At 38.8% G+C, this 23,853-nt stretch overlaps 1 protein-coding gene and 1 pseudogene across 2 annotated transcripts in view; both read right to left on the bottom strand.

Moving 5' to 3' along the window:
* Positions 1-23,853, bottom strand: part of SIN3A (SIN3 transcription regulator family member A) — a 67,752-nt gene that overhangs the window by 34,215 nt on the left and 9,684 nt on the right. For both annotated transcript variants that reach the window (XM_006888289.1, XM_006888288.1), the window contains exons 2-3: positions 6,403-6,624; positions 2,832-3,008 (exon numbers count right to left, since the gene is read on the bottom strand). In XM_006888289.1, coding sequence (XP_006888351.1) covers positions 2,832-3,008; positions 6,403-6,591 — 366 coding nt within the window. In that variant the 5' untranslated portion in view covers positions 6,592-6,624. The remainder of the gene's footprint in view (positions 1-2,831; positions 3,009-6,402; positions 6,625-23,853) is intronic.
* On the bottom strand, positions 5,535-6,258 carry LOC102850160 (annotated as a pseudogene).

Raw genomic sequence — 23,853 nt, 5'->3', positions numbered from 1 at the left:
TTAGGTGTATTCTTCAAAGAAATCACCTGAAGGTCATAGTGAGGTACTGCTTAAAAATCAATTATAAAATAACAAGTAACTTTAAAAAAACAAGCATGAAACCTATATTATAAATGAGACACCTATATCTAAGAATAATGAGGCAGTACTCACTGCCTAAAGCCTACTGTTATTGAGTCAACTTCAACTCATAGCTATCCCTCCATTGGATTTCTGAGGCTGTACATCCCTGAAACTCTTTATAAAACCATGTGTACAATTCAAAGAACCACAACATTTCAAAATCTTGGTTGGCAACAGAAATTAATTTAGCAGCTACAGACCTGTAGAGGCATTTGAGGAGAATCTTAGAATTTTCTGCAATCACTTCAAAAGGTATGCAGTAAGATCATAAACCCCTGCATCTTATTATGGAGACCAACAAAAAACTTGTAGAGAATCTGCTAAGTATGTGCCAGATATGTTTGGTACCAGCATGCAACAAATAACCAAATCACACCAGCATGACTAAAATTACTCAGATCTTCCCTGTCACCAGTCTGCCAAAGGCAAAAAGAAAGTACAATCTGATGCTTGAAATAACCTATGTTCCCACTGAACGCTTCCTTATTATACAATATAGTAAATGGTTTCTTGAAGTTGATTTAAATGCTTGTAAAGCATTTTAAGACTGATTCAAATATGGCAGGCAATGTGGAAATATGGAATTACATTATGTGGAGGCACAAGAAAGCATTTTACCTTTCCTCATTTGAAAGGAAATTAAACAAGTTACTGGGCTTAGGAGTCAAAATCAAAAGATTCTAACTAAAAGAACAGAGCAAAAAATCCCAACTCTGTGATTCATTCTTCTAACTCTCCTTAAAACTTGTTTTGTCAGTTTTTACAAAACCAAGTACAATTCATATACCCAAGGTTCCTGTGAGGAAACTAAGTAAAACAGGTGTGCTTTGATACAAAGGTAGGCTGAAAACACTATAGAAATATATTTTTGTTGTTTTAAATTAATAAGATTTTTTGCAATTTTAAGATAATGACTGCTAAGTATGGTATTAATAAGGAATTAAATCATATAAACCCAAATTTTTTTAAACATATTCATGACTTAGTAAAGCACACCTTGGCACATGGCCATCATTCTATCAGCAGAGATTAACAACATTTGAAGACAATAATGCTTATGCAAAATGTCCCAAAGACAAAGCCTTCAGCCAAGTCTCAGGCTGAAATAATTTGTACTGTCTTTATAAAGACTACTGAGCTCTATTGGCATACTCCATAGGGAACTGCTCTGCTAATCTACTAGCTCCCTGGAAAAAAGATTCTTTTGAGATTAAAGCCTCAGAAATCTGTTGAGTACTCGCTAAGCTAGTTCCAACTCAACTGCAATGAGCTTGAGATTTTAAAAACTATGTTAAGTAGTCAACTGTCCGTCCCTCCCCCTTACTGAGTGCTGTCAAATCAGATCAGACTAGCACAAGAGGAGACTGCCCCGTCTCCAGCAGAGCCTCTGGTGGATTTGAACTGCACACCTTCAGGATTGCAGTGGAGCTTCTTGCAGCTAGGCCATCAGAGCTCCCTTAAGTAGTCAACTCTTAACTGCCTACTAACTTTATAGAGAAGTGAGTTTTTAGAAAATTCTTCTCCAGTCTGGTTATGAGACTGATTTTACATTTTTATTTATTAAACAAGTTTCTGATATTCCAAACCAATGAGAGAGAAGACAAAACTCTTTGCAATATACAAATGTATCCTTCAAGAGGATATTCATTCCAACCTTTAAGCAACATGATATAATTAGGCTGATACACCTAAATTAAGCTCTAACATCTTTTTCTAGTTCTTTAATTTACATTTCTTGTGCTCAATTTCAAATAAATGTTAAATTTGAAAAACAGGTATCTGGAACACTTGCTACAATAATCACACATTTTTTAAAGTAACACTCAAGAAAGCAGAGTGACAAGGTTAGTTGAGAACACGAGTTTCCCTTCTCCACAGATGCCTCATGAATTTCAAAGCACTGGATCTATGGCTCATACTCAGTAGAACAGATGAAAATACTGACACTTCATTCACAATTATAGTTTCCTTTAAACTTTAAACAGAACATGTGTCTTACTAAGAATGGACCTAAAGATGCCAGCCAATTCAGCTTTGCTTGAGCAAAAATAAAAAGATTACACCACTAGGTAACAAGATTTCCTGTTCAGACCCAATGCCCATCATGTGTGCTGAATAAAACTGGTTCAAAGCCAAACCTAAATCACTGCTACCAAGTTGATTCCAAATCTCAGCAAGCTTCCATGACATCTCCAAGGCTGTAAAATTTTACTGGAGGACTGACTCATCCTTTTGCTGTGGAGCACCTACAGATTGGGCCACTGAGCTTTCAGTTAGCAGACCAACAGGTAATACACTGGAGTTTAAGGTTTATTTTGAATGAATGTGGACTCAATCCCTATACAATCAAGTACCATGCACTCATTCATTCCACAAATATTAAGTGTATTATTTCAATGAGACACTGGTGTCAAGATGGAGATTATAAATAGGTTTTATATTCCCCCAAACAATAACTTCTTGTGATTATCATGCAGCTCAGATGCTAATACTTGTATAGACGGAACTTATTAAAAAAGAGAAGCTGCACTGCAATCCCAGAGGTATGCAGTTTGAATCTACCAGATGCTCTGCTGGAGAAGGCGGGGCAATATCCTCCTGTATCAGTCAGATCCGATTTGACGGTACACACACAAAAAAATAATAAATTTTTTTTTTTTAAAAAAAAAAGAAGATTAAAACAAACAAAAGGAGGAGCTGAACAGCACCTTGAGCCTCTGAAACTGCTGCTGTCCCTGGACTGGTGCAACTGGTGGGGTGGGATGAGCGTGACTCTGGACCACCTGGCCTCCATGAGGCTGTACAGTTGTGGGGTGATGATGGCTGCTGTGAACTGCTGCTATGGTGGGCCCATGACTGCTAGAGCTCTGGGGTACAGCTGAAACCTAGGTAGACAAAGGAGACAGGAAATGTCAAGGCTTCCCCAAACATGTCCTAGAAAGTTAATGAGACACAAATGCAAACTCAACACCATTAACAGAGTTCTTCACCTGATGATCTCTTTAGACTAAATTCTTATAATTGGAATAGTTTTGCTCAAAAGCTAACTAAAGAATCTGACACTAACTAGCTCTCAGGAAAGATTATACCAATTTATATTCCTAATACCAGCCATGATTTTTAAAGGTACATTCAAGAAGGTCTCTTCAGACCACTTTCATAAACTGTGGTTAATAATGAACTGGGATGGATACTATGCATGTTGTGTTTAGGTGCCAATGAGTCAAGTACGACTCAAAGTGACCCTATGAACAACAGATCTGAACCCTGTCCTATCCTGTGTCATCCTCCCACTTTCTGACACCTAAGAGCCCATTGTTAAAAGTCACTGTATCAATCCACCTGATTTGAGGGTCTTCCTCTCTTTCACCAACCCTCTGCCTTTCCAAGCATCATGTTCCTTTCCAATAAATAGAGCCCATCCTAGCAACATGCCCAAAGTATGTGAGGTTTATCATCTTTGCCTCTAAAAAGCACTCTGGCTACTTTCTCTAAGACTTAGTGTTTGTTCTTTTGCTGTCCATGGAATGTTCAGTACTATTCTCTAACATCAATTCTTCTTCTGTCATTCTTATTCATTGTCCAGCTCTTAGATGCATATCAAAGGATCGGAAAGACTATAGCCTGAATGAGATGCAACTTAAGTCTTCAAACTGACATTATTATTACACCTTAATAATTTGGAGAAGTCTCTAACTGTAGACTTTCTCAGTACAATAGGTCTCCTGATTTCTTTATTGCTGGTACCAAGGGTGTTGATTGTAGATCCAAGAAAGATGAAATTATTGACACATTCAGGTGGATCACCTTTCTTGGGAATAAGAACAAATATGGACATCTTCCAATCTGTTGGCCAGACAGCTGTCCTGCAAATTTAATAGCATGACTTATGAGCACATCCAGGAAACTTCATGTGTTAACTGAAATGAGTCAACTGGTATCCCACTGATTCCTGGGGCCTTATTTTTTGCCAATGCCTTCAATGCAGCTTCCACTTCCTCCTTCATTACCACTAGATTCTGCTCATATGGTACTTTCATAAGATTTTTTCAGTGTCAGTCAATTCTTTTTTGTACAGTGACTCTGCGTATTCCCTCAATCTTCTTTTGATGCTTCCTGAATCATTTAATATATTGCCAATAGCATCCTTCAATAGTGACTCAAGGCTTAAATTTGTTTTTCCATTTTCTCAGCTTGCGAAATGTAGAGTGAGTTCTTTCCTTTTTATTCTCTAATTCTAGCTTTCTACATATTCCAATATAATACTTTGCTTTGTCTTCTCCAGTTGCCCTCTAGTATTTATAAGGGTTCAACAACACTCAAACTAAATCATAGGAGGGTTTATAGTTAGCAATAAAAATAAGAGGAAACCGAGGGCACACGGTTCAAATCCACCAGTAGCTCCGCTGGAGAAGGAGGGACAATCTCCTCCTGTGCCAGTTGGATCCAATTCGATGGCACACAACAAGTTTTTTGTTTGTTTGTTTGTTTTTTTAAAAAAAAGAGGGGGAAAAAAAGATGATAAACACAAACTTCCAGTTAGGCCGTTAATCTTTACAGTTGCCCATCTCTCCACTATGGAGCAGCCGGCAGATTCAAACTATTAACCTTTCAGCTAACAGGCTGGCAACTTACGTACTATATCATAAAGGTTTCTTTTATAGGCTTGTATCTACTGTTGTGCAGCAAGCTGAGCTACAGGAGTGAGCTGTGCTCCAGGTTCTAAGGGTGACTAAAGACTGCAGTATTAGTAATCCCACCAGTTTCTATCAGACCAGCAGAGGCCTAGAAATATTTGTTTTTGAGTAGTGTTGTTCCACATTTTTGCCCTCTCCAGGACCTTCTACGGCGATTCCTTTCAGAACAGTCAACAGTCAAGACTATATTTTCAGGTATTATTTCTATTGTATGTCATGAGAGTGAGTGGTCAGTAGTGGTAGTTGGGCACCATTCGATTCTTCTGGTCTCAATGTCATGGAGGCTGAGGTTCACTTGGTCCATCAGTTCACTAGATTGTTTCTATGCACCTTGGCTTTTCTCTCCTCTTCTTTACTCTGGACAGCAAGAGACCAATATTTGCACCACACGTGGTGGTCACAAGCTTTTAAGACCATACTATGTAGAGAATGTAGAGCACTGTCTTGTGGACTTATGTTCTTGCTGTTACCTATGTCTATGGTCTCAAAGCTGAGCAATTTATTCCATCAGGATGATAGATAATAGAGATTATTAGCATACTTCTGCCATCTGCTGGCTTTGCAATACACATGATAATACACTATTTTTCTTCTTTTTTGTATCTTCTTGTTATGTGCCTTCAAGTTGTTGGTGACTTGTCAATCTCACTGTTTCGTAACTTACACATACCCCACCCCGACCCCCCTACCAGGAACTAAGAGTCTTTATTTAGCTCACACAAGTAATCCACTGCTCTTGAGGACCTCTATAAACTTGTTGATCCTCTCTACTCCAGGATCTTCTCAGCCTGTTTTCACAGCTTCATGATCTACTACTTCTTCCAGTAGTACATCTTGGCTTTCTCTTTCCTCTTTTCCTCCAGAGTAGTCATCATTGCATGTACTTCCAGCCCACCTAATGAGCTAGGCCGCACAGGTAGGCAAACTTATGAGTGGGCTTGAGCCACACAACCTTGAAAACCAACTGCTTTCTCTTGTCAGAGGGACATGGGATCATGTTATATATTTTGAGGTGGTACAGGGCAGCCGGGCCATTCTTGGTTTTGCATGGCAGTATGCGCCTCATACCGTCCACAAAAAGCTGTAGCTGGTGGGGGGTAGCGGAGGCTGAGAGGAAAATGTACAACAATGAATGAATGGAAATCCAAGTTCAATTCCAAATTATAATAAAATCCCTATTTTAAAAAAAAGAAAAAAAGAAAAGATGTAGCTGGGGACCCAGAAGTGGTAGGGACCTCAGGACAGATTAGTGTTCATGTGCTTGTGTAGGAAGGCCAGGTACTTCAATTTATTTCTAAAAAGGTTGGCAGAAATGTTGATGCACTCACAAGTGCATGACCACCATCTTCTGACCCAGCAGTACCTGCTTGACCACAACGACTGCCAGGTGGCCCAGGAAATGGCCCCAGCCATCCAGCACGAGAACTTGTGACTCCATCTTCAGCAGTCACCTTGGAATGCCACATAGCCTATTTTTAAAATATCTAATTCAACGTGTAATTAAAAAAAGAAAAAAAATTAACTGTATGCAAACTTTATCCGTCCTTCCTTGCCTCATCTATTAGTGACTGCTCCAGCTTACCTGATAGCTGGGAGTCACAGAGTACTGAATCCCTGTGGCTGACTGCATGGTGTCAGACACCGCTTCATACACAGGAGGCGCAGGGGCAAGCACCCGGTGCTGGTGAGGAAAAGCCTCTGTGCTGCCAGGGAGCCGACGCTGCTGGGCCGCATATACCGGTGACTCCTGGTCATCCAAACGCCGCTTCATTCTGTGCTCATGCTCAGGGATGCACTACAAAACCTGCAGGAACCAAAATCAATGGCAGTCAAATAGCAGTATGATGTGTACAACTTAGGACCAGTATCCGAGACTATTATTTATTTCATTTTAGATACAATCTTTGGTAGTCCAAGCATAAAAATACATGCATTAACAGAGTAAACAAGTTATTATAATCGAGAGAATTAAAAATGTGAACAATAACTGTATTTAACAGATTTGGTACTAGAAAGTTCAAAAACAGACTCTGATTTAAACACAATTTACTTTAGTGTATTTTCTCCCCCAAATATGAATCACATATTCCTAGCATTAATTAAAATAATGTGGCATCAGGATCAGAGGAAGACTTTTCAACAACTTGTAATACACTGATGACACAACCTTGCCTGCTCAAAGTTAGACTTGAGGTATTTATTAGTCATACTCAGTTCATTCCTCTTAAGACAATCAAAGACTATACCATCAGTATGGATACTTCAACATAAAGAAAACCAAAATGCTCACAAATGAACCAATCAGAAATATCATGATAAATGAAGAAAATACTGAAGTTATCAATGACATCATTTTACTTGGATGCGCAGTCAACAGTCAGGAAAGCAGCGGTCGAGAAACTAAATGACATACTGTGTTGGGCAAATCTGCTGCAAGGACCTCTCTCTCCAAAATGCTAAAGAGCAAGGATGCTGGCCAATTCAAAGACTAGAAAACAAGACCCAAGCCATGATGCATGTGGAAGTTGTGAAATGACTAAGGGACACTGAAGAACTGATGTTTTTGAAATGTGGTGCTGGTGAAGAATATTAATATCCCATGGACTGCCAAAGGAACAAATAAATCTGCTTTGCAAGAAGTGTAGCCAGGGTGCTCCTTAAAGGCAATGATGGCAAAACTTCAGCTCACATACTTTGGGCATGCTGTCAGGAGGGACCAGCCCCTGGAAAAGAAAATGCATAGAAAAGAGGAAAGTCTGCAAAAGAAAAGAAGACTCTCTAAGAGATTGATACTACAACAATGGGTCTGAACACAATGGAGATTACGAGGACGGCACAAGATGGAATAAAGTTCAGATCTGTTGTTCACAGGGTTGGCATTAATCGTAGTTCAATCAATTATCTCTTTCCAATCTTCATTCTGTTATCCAAATCTGCCAAAAGTCTTCTTAAATATGTCTCAATTCAGTAAGGTATTTCAGGTTAAAGTCCTTTTCAATCTTGTATTCACTTCCCTACAAACATTAACACATGATACTGCATTTGCAGAAAGAAAGGAACAACAATAGTTCATCTAATAATTAGCATACATTGAATAACATGCATCATTCCATATACATTTACAAATTTTAATTTAATCCTCACAACAGCCCTATCAGCAAGGTGCTATTATTTGTCTTTATTTTAAAAAGAGGAAACCAAGACACAGATACTGAGTAAGCTGCCCAAGTTTACATAGTTAATTTTCTTTAACATCACCATACTTAGCTCATTCATATTTTCTTAAGCCTAAGCCCAAAAAATGCAGAAACGCTCTGGCAGGATTTAACAAATGTTCACTGGGTCAATTTGAAGGTAGTAGCTGATCCTGACTCTGCCTTCTGAAATCTTAAAAGCTAGTTGACACCACAACAAGATAAAGGTAAATAATCCAATAGAAAAATGGGCACAGGATATGAACAGGCAGGCACTTCACCGAAGACGACATTCAGATGGCTAACAAACACATGAAGAAATGCTCAAAATCCCTAGCCCTAAGAGAGATGCAAATTAAAACAACTATGAGATATCAGTTCACCCCAGTCAAAATAGCAAAATTTAACAGAACAGCAAGCAACAAATGCTGGCGAGGTTGTGGAGAAACTGGAACCCTGATTCACTGTTGGTGGGAGTGTAAAATGGTGCAACCCCTGTGGAAAGCAGTATGGCGCTTTCTCAAAAAGTTGCAAATAGAGATACCATTTGACCCAGCAATTCCACTACTGGGAATATACCCTGAAGAGACCATAGCTGACATCCAAGCAGATATATGCACACCCATGTTTATTGCAGCTTTGTTCACAATAGCAAGGAGTTGGAAACAACCTAAGTGCCCATCAACAAACGAATGGCTAGAGAAGCTGTGGTATATTCGCACAATGGAATACTATGCTGCATTAAAAAACAAGGAACTCATGCAATATTATTCAAAATGGTTGACTCTGGAGAACATTATGCTGAGTGAAATATCCCAGTCACAAAAGGACAAATATTACATGATGCCACTGTTGTAGAATGGGACTGTCCTTGGGGTTGGGGAGAGACTGAGTAAGATGGGTTCAATAATGTATACTGCACTGAAACAGAGGAGGGAGAGAACCGTTTAAAAGAGAGATATAACTGGGTATTTCTGTCATCACAGGAGACTAGAGCGAGGGCTACATGGTGGAGGGGACCTGGGGGAGGGTTTGTAAAACAATGAAAGAATCTTTTCTTTTACTTTTCCATAATTTTTGGACTCATGTACTTATAACTTGTTAGTCAAATTTGTGTCTTCTAGGTTGCAACACCCCCATGATACATCTTCAAGGATATGAACATGTACGCGGCCAAGCACAATCAATAAGAGTGCATCTAAATTCCAAAATCAATCTCCATAATAGTCTATGTGTTTCCTACTGCCAAAGGGGCCCTTTAGAGTAGTGAGAGAAGATCTTCACCCTGAAACCCACAGCGTCCCTTTTCAGCAGGAAGTAGCTAAGAGAATACGCCATCCCCTTTTCCTTATGACTCAGGGTGAAGTCTCTCTCAGGGAGGAGTGATAGGGAATGGCAAAGGACACACTGACAAAGAAGATTAATCAGAACTGGCTTTGACAAGCACTGTGGCATTTGGACAAGAACAAACTGGGAGGAGGGTAGAGAGAATAGTGCAACAATGAATGAGTGGAAGCCCAAAATCTCTGTAAATGTTTATGAAAATTAATAAAATATAATTATAGGGAAAAAAAAGCTAGTTGAAAAAGACCATACACAGTCTTATTAGAAACTAAAATAAGTGCAAATTAAAATTAAATTTATCCTAGAATGACTCATTAAAATTTGAAGACAATGGTCAGATTCAGTGTGGCAAGAACACTGGGAAACAATGCTAATGAAAAGTTAAACCAGCAGCCCCATTTGGTCGACAACTTGCAGGCTTCCAGGAATTTCTAAGAGCTCTAGTTGTGCAGTGGATCAAGCACTATGCTACTAACTAGGCCACCAGAGCTCCCTAACCAAAAGGGTGGTAGTCTGAATCCACCAGCTGTTATGCAGAAGAAAAAATGAGGCAATCTGCTTCCATAATGATTTAGTCTTGGAAATTCTATGGGGCAGTTTTAGTCTGTCCTACAGGGTTGCTATGAGTTGGAGTGGAATGCAGTTTGAATCCACCGCTACTCTACAGGAGGATGGACAATCCACTGGAAATTCAACTATCAATGAGTTCCAAATCAAAGGCACACAATAAGAAGTGGTAAGTACATGATGTTATTAGGTTATTAGGTTAATGACTATAGCCACCCTATGAACAATACTCTGACCCCTATCCTCTGTCATCCTCACAATCTGACATAATCAAGCTTATTGTAGCAGTCACTGTGTCAATCTATCTGGTAAGCGTCCTCCTCTCTTTTACTCACCTTTCCAAGCATTTTGTCCCTCTCAAGGAAAGGCTCTCCCAGCAACATGCCCAAAGTGTGTGAGATGAAGCTTTACTATCTTTGCCTCCAAAGGAGCACTCTAGCTGCACCTTCTCCAAAACATAAGTTTGCTCCTTTGACAGTCCATGAATGCTCAGTACTCTTCTCCAATACCACTTTCTCAAAGACATAAACTCTTCTTCTTTTTTTTAATTATTAAATTTTATTAGTTTTAATGAACATTTTACAGGGATTTTGGGTTTTCATTCCTTCATTGCTGCACCATTCTCTCTACCCTCCTCCCCAGTTTGTTCTTCTTCCCCCGCCATCCGAATGTCTGTTTTAATTGTCCAATTGCCACAGTGCTTGTCAAAGTCAGTTCTGATTAATCTCCTTTGTCAGTGTGTCCTTTGCCATTCCCTATCACTCCTCCCTGAGAGAGACTTCACCCTGAGTCATAAGGAAAAGGGCACGGCGTATTCTCTTAGCTACTTCCCGCTGAAAAGGGACGCTGTGGGTTTCAGGGTGAAGATCTTCTCTCACTACTCTAAAGGGCCCCTTTGGCAGTAGGAAACACATAGACTATTATGGAGATTGATTCATAAACTCTTCTTGTGTTATCTTTTTTCAGTGTCCAGTTCAATAGGAAGTGACTGTAAAGACCACAGGCTGGATCAGGGGCATCTAATCCTCAAATAGACATCATTGCTCCATAGTAGTTTGGAGAAGTCCCTGACTGCAAACTTTCCCAGTGCAATACATCTCCTGATATTCTGACTGCAGGTACCAAGAGTGTTGACTGTGTATCCAAGTAAGATGAAGTCATTTGACATTTTCAATCTTCCATCTGTCATTCTGTCATGATGTTCCCTAAGGTAGGAGTGAGAATTTTTGTTTACTTGACAGAGATGCAATCTATATTAAAGGCTGTAGTCTTTGATCTTCTTCAGCAAGCACTTCAACTCCTCACTTTTAGCAAGCAAGGTTGTGTCATCTGCGTAACAGGCTGTTGATGAGTCTTCTTCCAAAGCTGATGCCACATTCCCCTTTAGAGTGTAGTTTCTTGAATAATTTGCTCAGCATACAGATTGAATAGGTATGGAGAAAGGATACAATCCTGACAGACACCTTTCTTACTTTTAAATCATGTCGCTCCCCCTTGCTCTATTCTCACAACAGCCTCTTGGCCCAGGTATAGGTTTCACATGATCACAAATGGGTGTTCCAAGATTCGTATTCTCCTCAATGTTAGCCATAATTTATTATGACTCACAAAAAATGCCTTTGTATAGTGAATAAATCACAGAGAAAAATTCTTCTGATATTCTCTGCTTTCAGCTATGATCCATCCCTGGTGCCATGGCCTCTTCTAAATCCAGCTTGAACTTCTGACAGTTCTGTCTATGTACTGCTCTGGCAGTTTTTACAAAAAGCTTCAGCGGTATTTATTTTGCTTGCATGTGGTATTAATGATACTGTTTAATAATTTCCACATTCTGTTGGATCACCTTTCTTGAGAATGTGAACAAATATGGATCTCTTCTAGTTAGTCAGCCAAGCAGCTGTCCACCAAATTTCCTGGCATGGCCTGGTAGAATGCCCAGCACTGCACCTGTTAGCTATAACATGTCAACTCATTTCCCATTGACTCCTGGAGCCTTATTTTTTGCAAATGCCTTCATTGTAGCTTGAACTTTCTTCATTATCATGGGTTCTTGATGATAGGGTACATCCTGAAATACTTTAGTGTCAGCCAATTCTTTTTGGTGCAGTGATTCTGTGTATTCCTTTGATCATTTCTTCATGCTCCCAGAGTCATTCACGATTTTGCCCACAGCATCTCTAAGCATTGCAACTTGAAGTTTTGTTTTTCAGTTCTTTTAGCTTGAGAAATGCCAAGGAAGTCCTTTTCTTTTTATTCACTAATTCCAGCTATCTGCATATTCTGTTCATCTGTTCATTCTGCTGTGATTGCTGCAATGGGCTTCTGTGTGGCAGGAAGAGTGAGGATGGTGCAGGACAGGACTAGGTTCAGATCTTTTGTTCATAAGGTGTTGTGAGTAGTAATCAACTGGACAGCACTAACTATAACAACAACAGCAGCAGCAACAGCAGCAGCAACAGCAGCAGCAACAGCAGCAGCAAATTCTGCTATAATAATACTTCGTTTAATCTTGTGCTGTCCTTTGAAACCACCTGTTCAGCTCTTTTTCTTGACCATCTCTTTTTCCCTTTGTTTCGACTTCTGAGTGCTTTAGTGTAACTTTCAGGGTCTCTTCTGACATTCATTTGGGGTTTTTTTCTTTCTGCTCTTTCTTTGTAGTTACTTTTTTGCAGTCTTCTTTTCTATTATCCCACAACTCATCTGGTCTTCAATTACTGGTGTTCAATACTTCAAATCTATTTAAGATTTTTCAATTAAAGCGGAATATACATAGGTTACAAAGGCAATCACTAAAGAATTATATTCACTTTAAAATTTTATTAATAAAATCGTGGGAGAAAATGGTCCTAAGTAAACTGACCTTCGAAAATAAGTTTGAACTCTACAGGTCCACTTTTACTCCTATTTTTCTTAAAATGTGACCAATTTGAAATTATGTATTACCATGGGGGGGCAGGAAGGAATCTCTCCTTGACTCTTGTGCATCTTTAATCTAGTATAATACTGTCAACTTTGAATAACATCACAGGACTCATACTAGGAAGTGTTCTCAAGAAGCAGAAAAAAGTCATGATAGCGTAAAAAAAAAAATTCTGAGTATACACCACAGATTGACATCTGCAGCTGCAGTCCTTATGAATCCAACAAACATAAGGATCACTGTAAACAAATGGAAATTTGTGAAGCCTTTAAGACATCAGCTAGGGACTAGAGGTAAAGACTTGCACTTTCTTTCCAAAATACTTTTTCATTTCATATCAAAAACACAGCCTTTATGTAAGGGTAACAAATATGTGCTAATCAACTATTTAAGCTACTGATAAGCTTCCCTGAAGATTCAACCATTGTGAGTACAGTAAAACATAACACAAAATGCACACTGATTGACTGTTATTGGTAAGACTTCCTTCCAGTTAACAGAAAACTATAAACAGTTAAGTTTCTGAGAAGCTAAACTTTATATACAATCTGAAGAACACTGGGCACACTGTAACATCCCACCTGCAGGGATAACACTGTTAAAGTACCAAAGATGGCATACTGAAAAATAGAGCCACAGAGTTCAACAAAAAGATATTTTCAAGCCTGGTGTAGACAAAATTTTCACCTGCCATTATACTCTCCAACAATTTTAAATTTGGTGCTTACTTACTCTCAGAAGCCTATGCCATTAGAAAAGTAAAAAGCAAAATTTTTTTTAAACTAAGAAGAGCACAAGAACACGGAAAAATTACCTAGCCATATGTAAGATTAAGAAGCAGGAAATAGCTCCAAATAATTGTTGTTGTTATGTGCCGTCAAGTCAATTGCGACTCATAGCGATTCTCCATTCAACAGCCCTAAACTCTGCTGTCCTATGCCAATTGCACCGTCTCCGATACACCCATCCCGATTACCCCAAGCACTGAATCAATCCACCTCATAGGGGGCCTTTCCCTTCTGCGCTGTCCCTCCATCCTACCAAGCATGATGTCCCTCTCCAAGGACCTGTCCCTCCTTGCAACATGTCCAAAGTATGTCAGATGGAGCCTTAGAATCCTTGCTTCCAAAGAGCAGCCCGGTGTGACCCTTTCCAGGATGAATAGAACAGGGAAGTTCTGATAGTGAAGAGGGAGGGTGGATTCTGTAAAAACCTACAAAACGACTAGAGAGTGAATATCCAATAAACCCTACAAGGACAGAGGTGAATACTAACCCTTCAGAACAAGAAAAATAAATAACCACTACTAAAGTTGGACAAAGAGTAAAGAAAAATGATACCTTCAAGTTGTGCTGTTAGAGAAGAGTGTTGAATATCCCATGGACTGCCAAAGGAACAAACAAGTATGTCTTGGAAAGGGTAGCCAAAGAGGTAAGGTTAGTGAAATTCTGTCTCACATACTTTGGGCATGTTGTGAGGAAGGGGGGCCAGTCCTTAGAAAAGGTTATCATGGTTGGAAAGATGGAGGGTCAGTAAGAGGTAGGCTCGAGTATGTCAGAAATGATGAGGACAGCACAGGTAGGGTAGGGTTCATTGGATCACTATGAGTCTCAGTCAACTCTAACAGCCCTTAATAGCAATTTTGAAATCGGGACATTTCTCCATGATTATTAAAATCCAAACAAAATCTAATGTTAAAGAATTTTACTCACATATTTTTAAAAAATTGTATAAATTTTTTTTTAAATTGTAGGCAAGATAAGCTCAAAATAATAATGACTATGGAACAAGCATTTAAAAAGTATTCCAACATTCTTGAGACTTTTAAGACCAAATACAGAGTACTTAACTCTTTTTAAAATTAACACTAATAATTTATGATTGACCTTTTAGTGCCTCTAAGGGTCTCTATTGTCTAGTCTGTAGAGAACAGTGATGTTACTTCAAAGATCATTCCTCTATGGTGGCTAGAATTCATCAGCTGTTCAAGGAAAGAAGGGCAATCCCCTTTTATGTGATTTACAACATCAGAAACCCAACAAAGAGTCAGCTACCACCTTGATGGCAATGAGTTTTTCCAATTTTGAGGTGCCTCTAGTTTTATATTGTTATAGCAATAGTGAATCAGACTAATTTTTTAAGTTTCCTTATTTATATAACTTTGACAGACAAATTCATGAAGCATTTTATTTTTTTAAGAGGAAAGTTTCTCTTCAGTAGCAAAGAAAATTTTATCAAAGCATTAAATAAAAAGTATTTCAAGCACATGTAATTTTCTGTAACAGCCTATCTAAAAAAAAACCTATTTAAAAACTGCCTCTGGGAGCTCTGGTGGCCTAGTGGCAAGAAGTTGCACTACGACCCCAGACGTGTGCGGTTCGAATCCACCAAATGCTCTGCTGGAGAAGGAGGGACAATCTCCTCTTGTACCAATCAGATCTGATTTGTTGGTACATGCACAAAAAACAAACAAACAAACAAAAGCAAGCAAAAACTGCCTCTGGATTTAAATCTTTTAAGAAATAGAATCTATTTCATAATAAATAAAACAGGAACTTAATTTAGAGTTCTCATATTATCTGGAACTACAGCTCAGCAAAATTAATCTATATAAGCCACAAGATCATATAAATGAAATAAATAACATATAACCACAGGATCAAATATTTAAGCTGCCCCTGGACTCAATTTTATTTTCATCTAATGCAGTGGTCCTAAACTAAGGAGATTTTGCCCTGTCCCTCTAGGAAACATTTGACAATGTCTGAAGTGAATGGTTAAAACATGGTTGCAAACCAAAAGTTTCTTGGTTCATAAGCACCAGTCACATCATACAAGAAAGATGAAACAATATGCTTTCAAAAAGATTTACAGTTTTGGTATCCCTATAAGTTCTACGAGGTTGTCATAATATCAACTCAATTTTGAAAGTAAGTATACCCATCAACAAATGGATAAAGAAGCTCGGTTATATTCACACAAAGGAATACTACACAGCACTGAAAAACAAGGAATTCATGAAATATTATTCAAAATGGGTGACACTGGAGGACATTATGCTGGGTAAAATATCTCAGTCACAGAAGGACATATATTGCATAGGGCCACTGTTGTAAAACGGGACTGACATCGGGGTTGAGGGAAGACAGAGAAGGAAGGGATGAATGAGGTATACTGAAACAGATAAGGGAGAGAACTGTTTAAAAGGGATATATGATTGGGTATTATTGTCATGACAGGAGTCCAGAATGAAGGCTGCACAGTGGAGTGGACTTGGGGGGAGGTATTGCACAACAATGAAAGAGTTTTTCTTCTACTTTTCAAGGTGAAGAGTGAAGGGGGGGCAGGGAGAAAAGTGCAACAATTAATGAATGGAAACTCTGTAAACTTTCATTAAAATTAATAAAAAAATTTTTTAAAAGTAGGTATGGATTCTTGGGATTTTTGTCTGGAGTAACTTTTTGATCAGGTGTTGGGAGAAGGTGTTACTGGTATATTAGGGATAGAGAGGCCTGTCAAATACCTTCCACTAGGCAATGCTCCAATAGCCACAAACAACAAAGAATTATTCAGCACAAAATGCCAATACACCAAGGTTGAGAAACCCAGGTTTCACAACCCCTTTTACATACGACTTCTGTGAGCAAGAGGAGCTCTGGTGGCTTAGTGGGTACAATGCCAATCCAAAGACAGGTAATTCAAATCCACTAGCTGCTCTAGGGGAGAAAAAGGGGTAATTTCCTGGTGGGAAATTTACAGCCTCTGAAAACATGCTAGACTGCAAGCTAGGACTAAATGGCATGGGTTTTGAGGGGTTTTATGAGTTCTAGCGGGATTATAAAAACCTCTAAATTGAAAGAAAACTTAAGCACTTACTGAAGATCAAAGCCATCAATATAGATTACACCTCAACAAGAAGAAATCAAAAATCTTTATCACTGGACCAACAGGCAACATCAAGACAGAAGGAGGGAAAAGCTGGAAATTGGTTGCCAAAGACCTCTCTAAGGAACTAAAACATAAGAATGTCAGTATAAAGACTAAGGTGTGCTAGATCCGAGCCATAGTATTTTCAATTGTTTCTTAGGCATCTGAAAGCTAGACAATGACCTAGGAAGACCCAAAAAGAACTGAACTGCAGTACTGGTGAAGAGTACTGACTATCCCATGGATTGTCAAAGAACAAACAAGTCTGTCTTGGAGGAAGTGCAACCTGAGAGTGGTCCTTAGAGACAAGAATGATGAAACCTCATCTCACATATTCTGAGAACATGTTGACAGAGGCCAGTTCTTGGAAAAAGACATCATGGTGAGATGAAGACTTTCAAGAAGATGGACTAACACAGTAACTTTAACAATGGGCTTTAGCACAGCGAAGATGAGTATGATGCAGCATAGGGCGAAGTTTTGATCTGCTTTCAAAGGGTACTTATGAGTAGTAGTCACATAAAAGCCACCCAACAACAATCCAACAGTGGGATTATGTCACACACAACAATTTTAAACAACATATCACAGCACTGTTACCTTAGTATGCAGATCAAGCTGCTGTCTCACAGGCATGTGATTCACCTTTATCATCATCACTTACTATTAGAGGTGAAAAACTTATTAGAAATTGTAATAATGACTTAAGGAATGAATCTAAATTTTTATCGGCTATAAAGTCTGAAGATAAAAATATTCAAAATAGATAATATTAAGTAAAATGCAACCAAATGCTCATCAACTATCACATGTGACCTTAGAATATGGTCATTCTGTAAATATTGATCCCCCTGAGATATAGCTGTAAAAAAAGTCTGGCTTATTATTAATTCTGGGTCTTCCCCCCACCCCCCTACAATGTCAAATAAAATACTTTGGGAATTTTGACAGCTCAGAATTTTGTTAGTGAGGACAGCAATCTTTTCTGCTCCACTGTTCCAAGTATTCTCAATTTTAGATTACCAATTATTAGCAGGATCAATGCTCTGCTACTAGTCAAGAGTTTTCAAGGGCCTATTATTTCAGAAGTGGATGGCCAGGCCTAATTCCTACTTCATTATAGTCTGGAAGCGCCTCTGAAACCTGTCTACCACAGCTACTCCACTGGTTTTCTAAAAAACCAGTTGTATTACTTTCAACATCCCAGTAACATCAAGGACACCACAGTACATCAAGACAAATGGGGGCAGTCTGTCAGACAAAAGTGTTTGTATATGTATATCCTTCCTGAATTTATAGAGATCTTTTCAAGAATGGATTTGAAACTCTGAATGCTGATTGCAGACCAAAGAAGTTGTGGAAGACATTATATAAGCAAGCAAAATCATTAAAAGAAAGTACCAAAAAGGGTTTGCTTGGCTCCACAGTCAATACTCTTGGTACCAGCAGGCAGGAAATCAAGAGATGAATTGCACTGGGAAAGTCAGCTGGAGGGACCTCTCAAGAGTACTGAAGAGCAAAGACGTCAGGCTGGAGAGTAAAGTGTGCCTGAGCCGGGTTATAGTCTTCACAATTACATGCTATGCAACTGAGAGTTGGACAGTGATTAGGGATGATAGAAAGAGAATTGATGCCTTTGAGCTATGGTGCTGGGGAAGAGTGCTGAATATACCATGGACTGCTAGGAGAACAAATAGGTTTGTCCTGGAGAGGGGGAAGCCAGAATTGTTCTTGGAGTCAAGGATTCTGAACCTTCGCCCGACATACTTTGGGCATGTTGCAAGGAGGGACTGATCCTTGGAGAGAGACATCATGTTTGGGAGAGTGAAGTGACAGCACAGGAGAAGAAGATCCTCGATGAGATGGATGGATTCTGTGACTGGGGTGGTGGGAATGAGTGTGTCAGAGACAGCAAGGCTGGCACAGGAGACAGCAACATTTAGGGCTCTTCTACATAGGGTCGCTATGAGTTGCAAGGGACTCAACGGCACACCGGCACACCACCACAACCATCCCCCCACCCCCCACTGCAACCACCAAAAAGAGTATCAGAAGAAACGCTGATACTTACTCCAAAATAAAGAGAACCTAAAGTAAAAGGAAGAGATATTGAAGAGAAAAAAAAAAATTAAAAATCCTGGTGGCATAGGGGGTTATGAGTTATGTTGCTAATGGAAAAAGGTCAGGTGATTAAAATCCAACAACTGCTCTGCAGGAAAAAGATGGACAGTTTTGAAACCCTGATAGAGGGTTAACACGAGTTGGAACCAACCTGACAACAATAGATTGGGTACTGGCAAAATAATAAGTAACATAAGCATCAAAAGTAGATAGAAGGAAAATATTGTATCAAAAATAACAGGATTCAACTGTAGTAGGTTTGGTTTTGGTTTTAACTATGTTGACAAGTGAGGAGATGGTGTACTGAAATGTTTTAGGTAAGGCAATTCTTTTCATTGACCATGTTTGCTTGTTTGTACAACAGGAATGATTCTAATTATACAATAGGCAATATAACATTAGTAAAATTATACAATATATGTTGTTATGTGCCATCGCGTAGCTTGCGACTCATAGCGATCCTATGTACAACAGCCCTAAACTCTGCTCTGTTCTGTGCCAATCGCACCGTCTCTGATACACCCATCCCAATTACCCTAAGCACTGAATCAATCCACCTCATAGGGGGCCTTCCCCTTCTGCGCTGTCCCTCCACCCTACCAAGCATGAAGTCCCTCTCCAAGGACCTGTCCCTCCTTGCAACATGTCCAAAGTATGTTAGACGGAGCCTTAGAATCCTTGCTTCCAAGGAGCAGCCCGGTTTGACCCTTTCCAGAATCAATCTGTTTATTTTCAGCTAAGATCCATCTAACATTAGCTACAATATCCCTAGTGCCATGACCCCTTCTAAACCCAGCCTGGACTTTCTGGCAGTTCTCTGCTGATGTGTTGTTCAATATATAACAACATTAAATTCCCAATCCTCCCAATGATATGACTAATGGAATGCAGTATTATTATGTTAAAAACTTTGCAGTCAGATATTCTGGAGTGCAATTCTTGACCTGTCATCTATCAGATTAATGTGAATTAAGTGACTTCATCTCGGGGGAGCTCTGGTGGCCTAGTGGCAAGAAGCTGCACTGCAATCCCAGAGGAACACGGTTCGAATCCACCAGACGCTCTGCCGGAGAAGGAGGCGCAATATCCTCCTGTACCAGTCAGATCTGATTCGACGGTACACGCACACAAAATTTAAAAAAAAAAAAAAGTGACTTCATCTCTCTCCCTTGTAAAATGAGATCACATGCATCTACCTCCAAAAGTCTTTATAGTAAGAAACTTATGTTCCAATGGAAATAGCAAATATATCCCACTAAAATAAGCAACAGAAAAGTGACACGACTGCTGACTGTGAAAGATGGCAAATTTGTGACATCTAATAAAACAAGGTAGTCTCATCAAGTTCTGGTTCTCACAGGTTTTGGGTGGAAAGAATAGTATGTAAAATGTAAAGCACTCCAAGAAATCAATAAATGATGGTGGTGGTGGTAGTGGTTGTTCGGTGTTGTCAAGTTGGGTACAACTCATCAGGACCCTATGAACAAAAGATATGAACCCTGTTCTTTCCTGCACCATCCTCATACTTTCTGACACAAAGAGCCTATTGCAATAGTCACCGTGTCAATCCACCTGGTTGAGGGTATTCCTCTCCTTCGCCGACCCTCGACCTTTCCCAACATCATGTCCCTCTCCAAGGAATAGCAACTCTTAGCAACATGTCCAAAGTACTGAGGCAAAGCCTCACCACGCCTACCTCCAAGGAGCACTCCAGCTGCGCCATCTCCAAGACACCTCTGTTCATTCTCTTGGCCATCCATGTTCAGTGCTCTTCTCCAACACCACAGCTCAAAAGCATCAATTATTTCTTTGTCATCGCTATTCATTGAGCAGGTCTTGGATGTATAGCTAAGTTATTGGAAAGACTATGGCCTGAATCAGATGCGCCTTAGTCTTCAAACTGACATCACTACTACACAATATTTTGGAAAGGTCTCTAACTGCAGATTTTCCCAGTGCAATTTGTTTTATTATTTCCTGACTGTTGTTACCAAGGATGTTAATTGTGGACTCTTGAAAGTTTCAATCTCCTCTCCTTCCATCATGATGCTGTCTATTGGTCCAGTCATAATTACCCCCTAACTAAATGGATTCAAATGGTGACTTCAGCAATGGGCCCTAGTATGTCAGAGATTATATGAATGGCTGTTCATAGGGTCATTAAGAGTTGTATGATAAATCAGTAAACTTTACACTTTAAGGAAAATCTAATTAATGGTGCCTCATTAATAGTTGAAGGATATTTCTGCATTTTAAAACTACTGACATGTTTTTGGTTATGATTTCCAATAGAAACTGATCATCTCTGAATAACAGCACAATCTACCACTCTGAGAGCAAGAATCATAACTCATCCTCTTATCTCCCCCCCCTTAATAATGCTAGTACATTACTTTGTATGTACAGTGGGAACTCTGGTGCAATTGTACAAGTAGAGTTATCTACTCTTTTCCAATAAACTTTTATTTACTCTCTTCATTTAGAACGCAAAAATAGCAAACTATGTGGGCAGGAAGACATACAGAGAACCACCCTTGATTTTAATGATTACAACACTATCTCAAAGATGTTATCAAAGGTCAGGTCATAAGAGCACCATTTAAAAAGGAGAGGCAGAGGGAGGTCTCCACAAACTCTGTAAAAAAGACTATCTCCTAGCATTATTAACCAAGATGGGTTTTATATTTTTATCTGGTTTGGTCCTATAATCACATGGTCCTTAGTATCTAGGCTATTTATGTATATTACTTATGTGTGAACATCAATGAATCCAAAAGACTGTTAATCATGATGAATGTGATTTTCCAATTCTACAGAACCACAGAATTTTTTTTGGTTTTGTTAACATCAGACTTTTGTAAAGACTAAAGTGAAATTAAGTGTCTTGGTTGAGATCATAACGTTACTCAGTGAGTGGCAAGAACAGAATCTAAGTTTCCTGACTCCAGGGCTAAGAACTTCTCTTAAGAACTTGTTGTCTCCTTAAGAAGACCCACATATCCCTGGAGAGTGCTGTTCAAACTCCACTAGGTGTATTGCTTGCTATGGTTCTGCCTTACAAGTGGGACAATCAAGAGTTCTATTGAATTTGGGAAGATTTCCCTTTTTCTATCAACACAGTAGACTGAAACTAGTAGTTAAAATAGCTTAGCTGTAGAAGCTGGGGAATTTTTGTATTAATCCAAATCATCATTAAGATTCTAAGGTAATTATGAATACTTTGAATGAAGCAGTAAAGAGAAAATAAGTTTTGAAATTACATAAGCAGCCATTTATACTTCGGTTTCTTTTTAAAAACTTGCTATCATCTTTCAAGCCTGAAGAGTTTATTTATATCCCCTGCTATCGTCTTTCAATAGATCTTTGCAGTAAAACAATCAGGAAATCTATGTGATCCTTTCACATAGAATTCACATGAATTTGTGGCAAATAATGAAATCACAATATACAGACCATGTCTGTCTATCTCTCACACACAGCCTTGTGAAATACTACTGTAGTGGGATGCTAATAGATTTTTGAGGATGGTGGGGAAATGTTTAAAGGGAAAATAAATTTGGAAAAATACATTGTTAGAGGTAGCTCTCTTGCAGAAATTCTCTGAAACTTCAGCATGTTAATGAACGGTAGGACTCTGGAAGAAAGGGTGGTTACAATATAGAACATTTCCTAAGTTCATGTAACCATTTCCCTTAGAAAAATGCTGATTTGGTATGGAGTCAAACCTAAATTACCTCAGGTTCACTGGAGAGTCCCAAGGGTCACCAATTTACATCAAAGTAAAGCTTAACAAAGAAGAAAATACTAAAGGGTTCTGGAGTGCTTAAACAATTGTACAAATAATATGTGTTAATTCTAATTTGTTAGCAAGGGATAGGCATAAATACTTAGTGCTCTGGTAACAAGGAACCAATCTAGCAAGTTTTCAACTTTCTCAAAGTAGGTAAAGAACAGCATCCGTATTTGCAGAAGTTAATGAAATTCAAATGAGAGAATGCTATGCAGTATGATGTAAAAGTGTAAGACATAGATGCTATGATGATTGTTGCAGAGTGTAAAAAGCACAACACAGAAACAGGTCGAGCATGGCTGCAGTTACAAAATCCTTTACTGTATATACCAAGGAATACAGAGATATTTGAAAAGTTGCTGACCAAACACCTACATTTATATATATTTCCAGATGGCTAAGATTCTGACAAATTTTTCATTTTACTTTTTTGTTTGGTTTTAATTGTTTATAATACATTTCTTAAGAGCAAAAAAGTTTTTTTAAAAGTTCATATGGCTCCTTAACCTGATTTCCCACAATATGTGCATTTCACAAAGCATTCATCTAAGTAAAACCAACTGTGGATGTATGATTGTCTCAAGAGTCAAATTATCTGAGAGGCATAGATCTGAAAGTTCGGGAGTGACGACATAAGATAATATAGTATTTAATCATCTTGCTTAATACTTGAGCCCTTCAGTTTGAAAGAAGTTATATAACTTATACTGAATTGAAAGTTACAAACCCCATATTCCTCTAAGGAAGTAAAAATTTTTTCTTTTTTTACATCACACATTATATTTCACCTGCTCTAATTAATGTTAATAAATGGCATAAATTTACTTTCTCATGCAACCCTCACCTCCACTATTATTACTATATGTTACTTAAAAAAAAACACACAAACCACAAAACCCCCCAGTACATTTATTTGGTTTTGTGTCTCTACATGATATATGGTATTTACTCCATAAGCATTTATTGTGTTGTTGTTGTTGCTGTTATGTGCCATCGAGTCGCTTGCAACTCATAGCGACCTTATGTACAAGAGCTCTAAAAAACCAACTCAAGGTGGATCATGGACCTAGGACTAAAACCAAGGACTATAAAATTCATTACACAAAAGCTAGGAACAACACTAGAAGTCCTAATCCACAACATAAACAGTCTTCCCAGTATCCTGGAAAA

Source organism: Elephantulus edwardii, unplaced genomic scaffold (assembly GCF_000299155.1).
Source record: "Elephantulus edwardii isolate Elephantulus edwardi_28Jun2011 unplaced genomic scaffold, EleEdw1.0 scaffold00066, whole genome shotgun sequence".
Lineage (NCBI taxonomy): Eukaryota > Metazoa > Chordata > Mammalia > Macroscelidea > Macroscelididae > Elephantulus > Elephantulus edwardii.
Note: the sequence above shows the minus strand (reverse complement) of the source record. Positions and strands in the feature narration are given on the sequence as shown.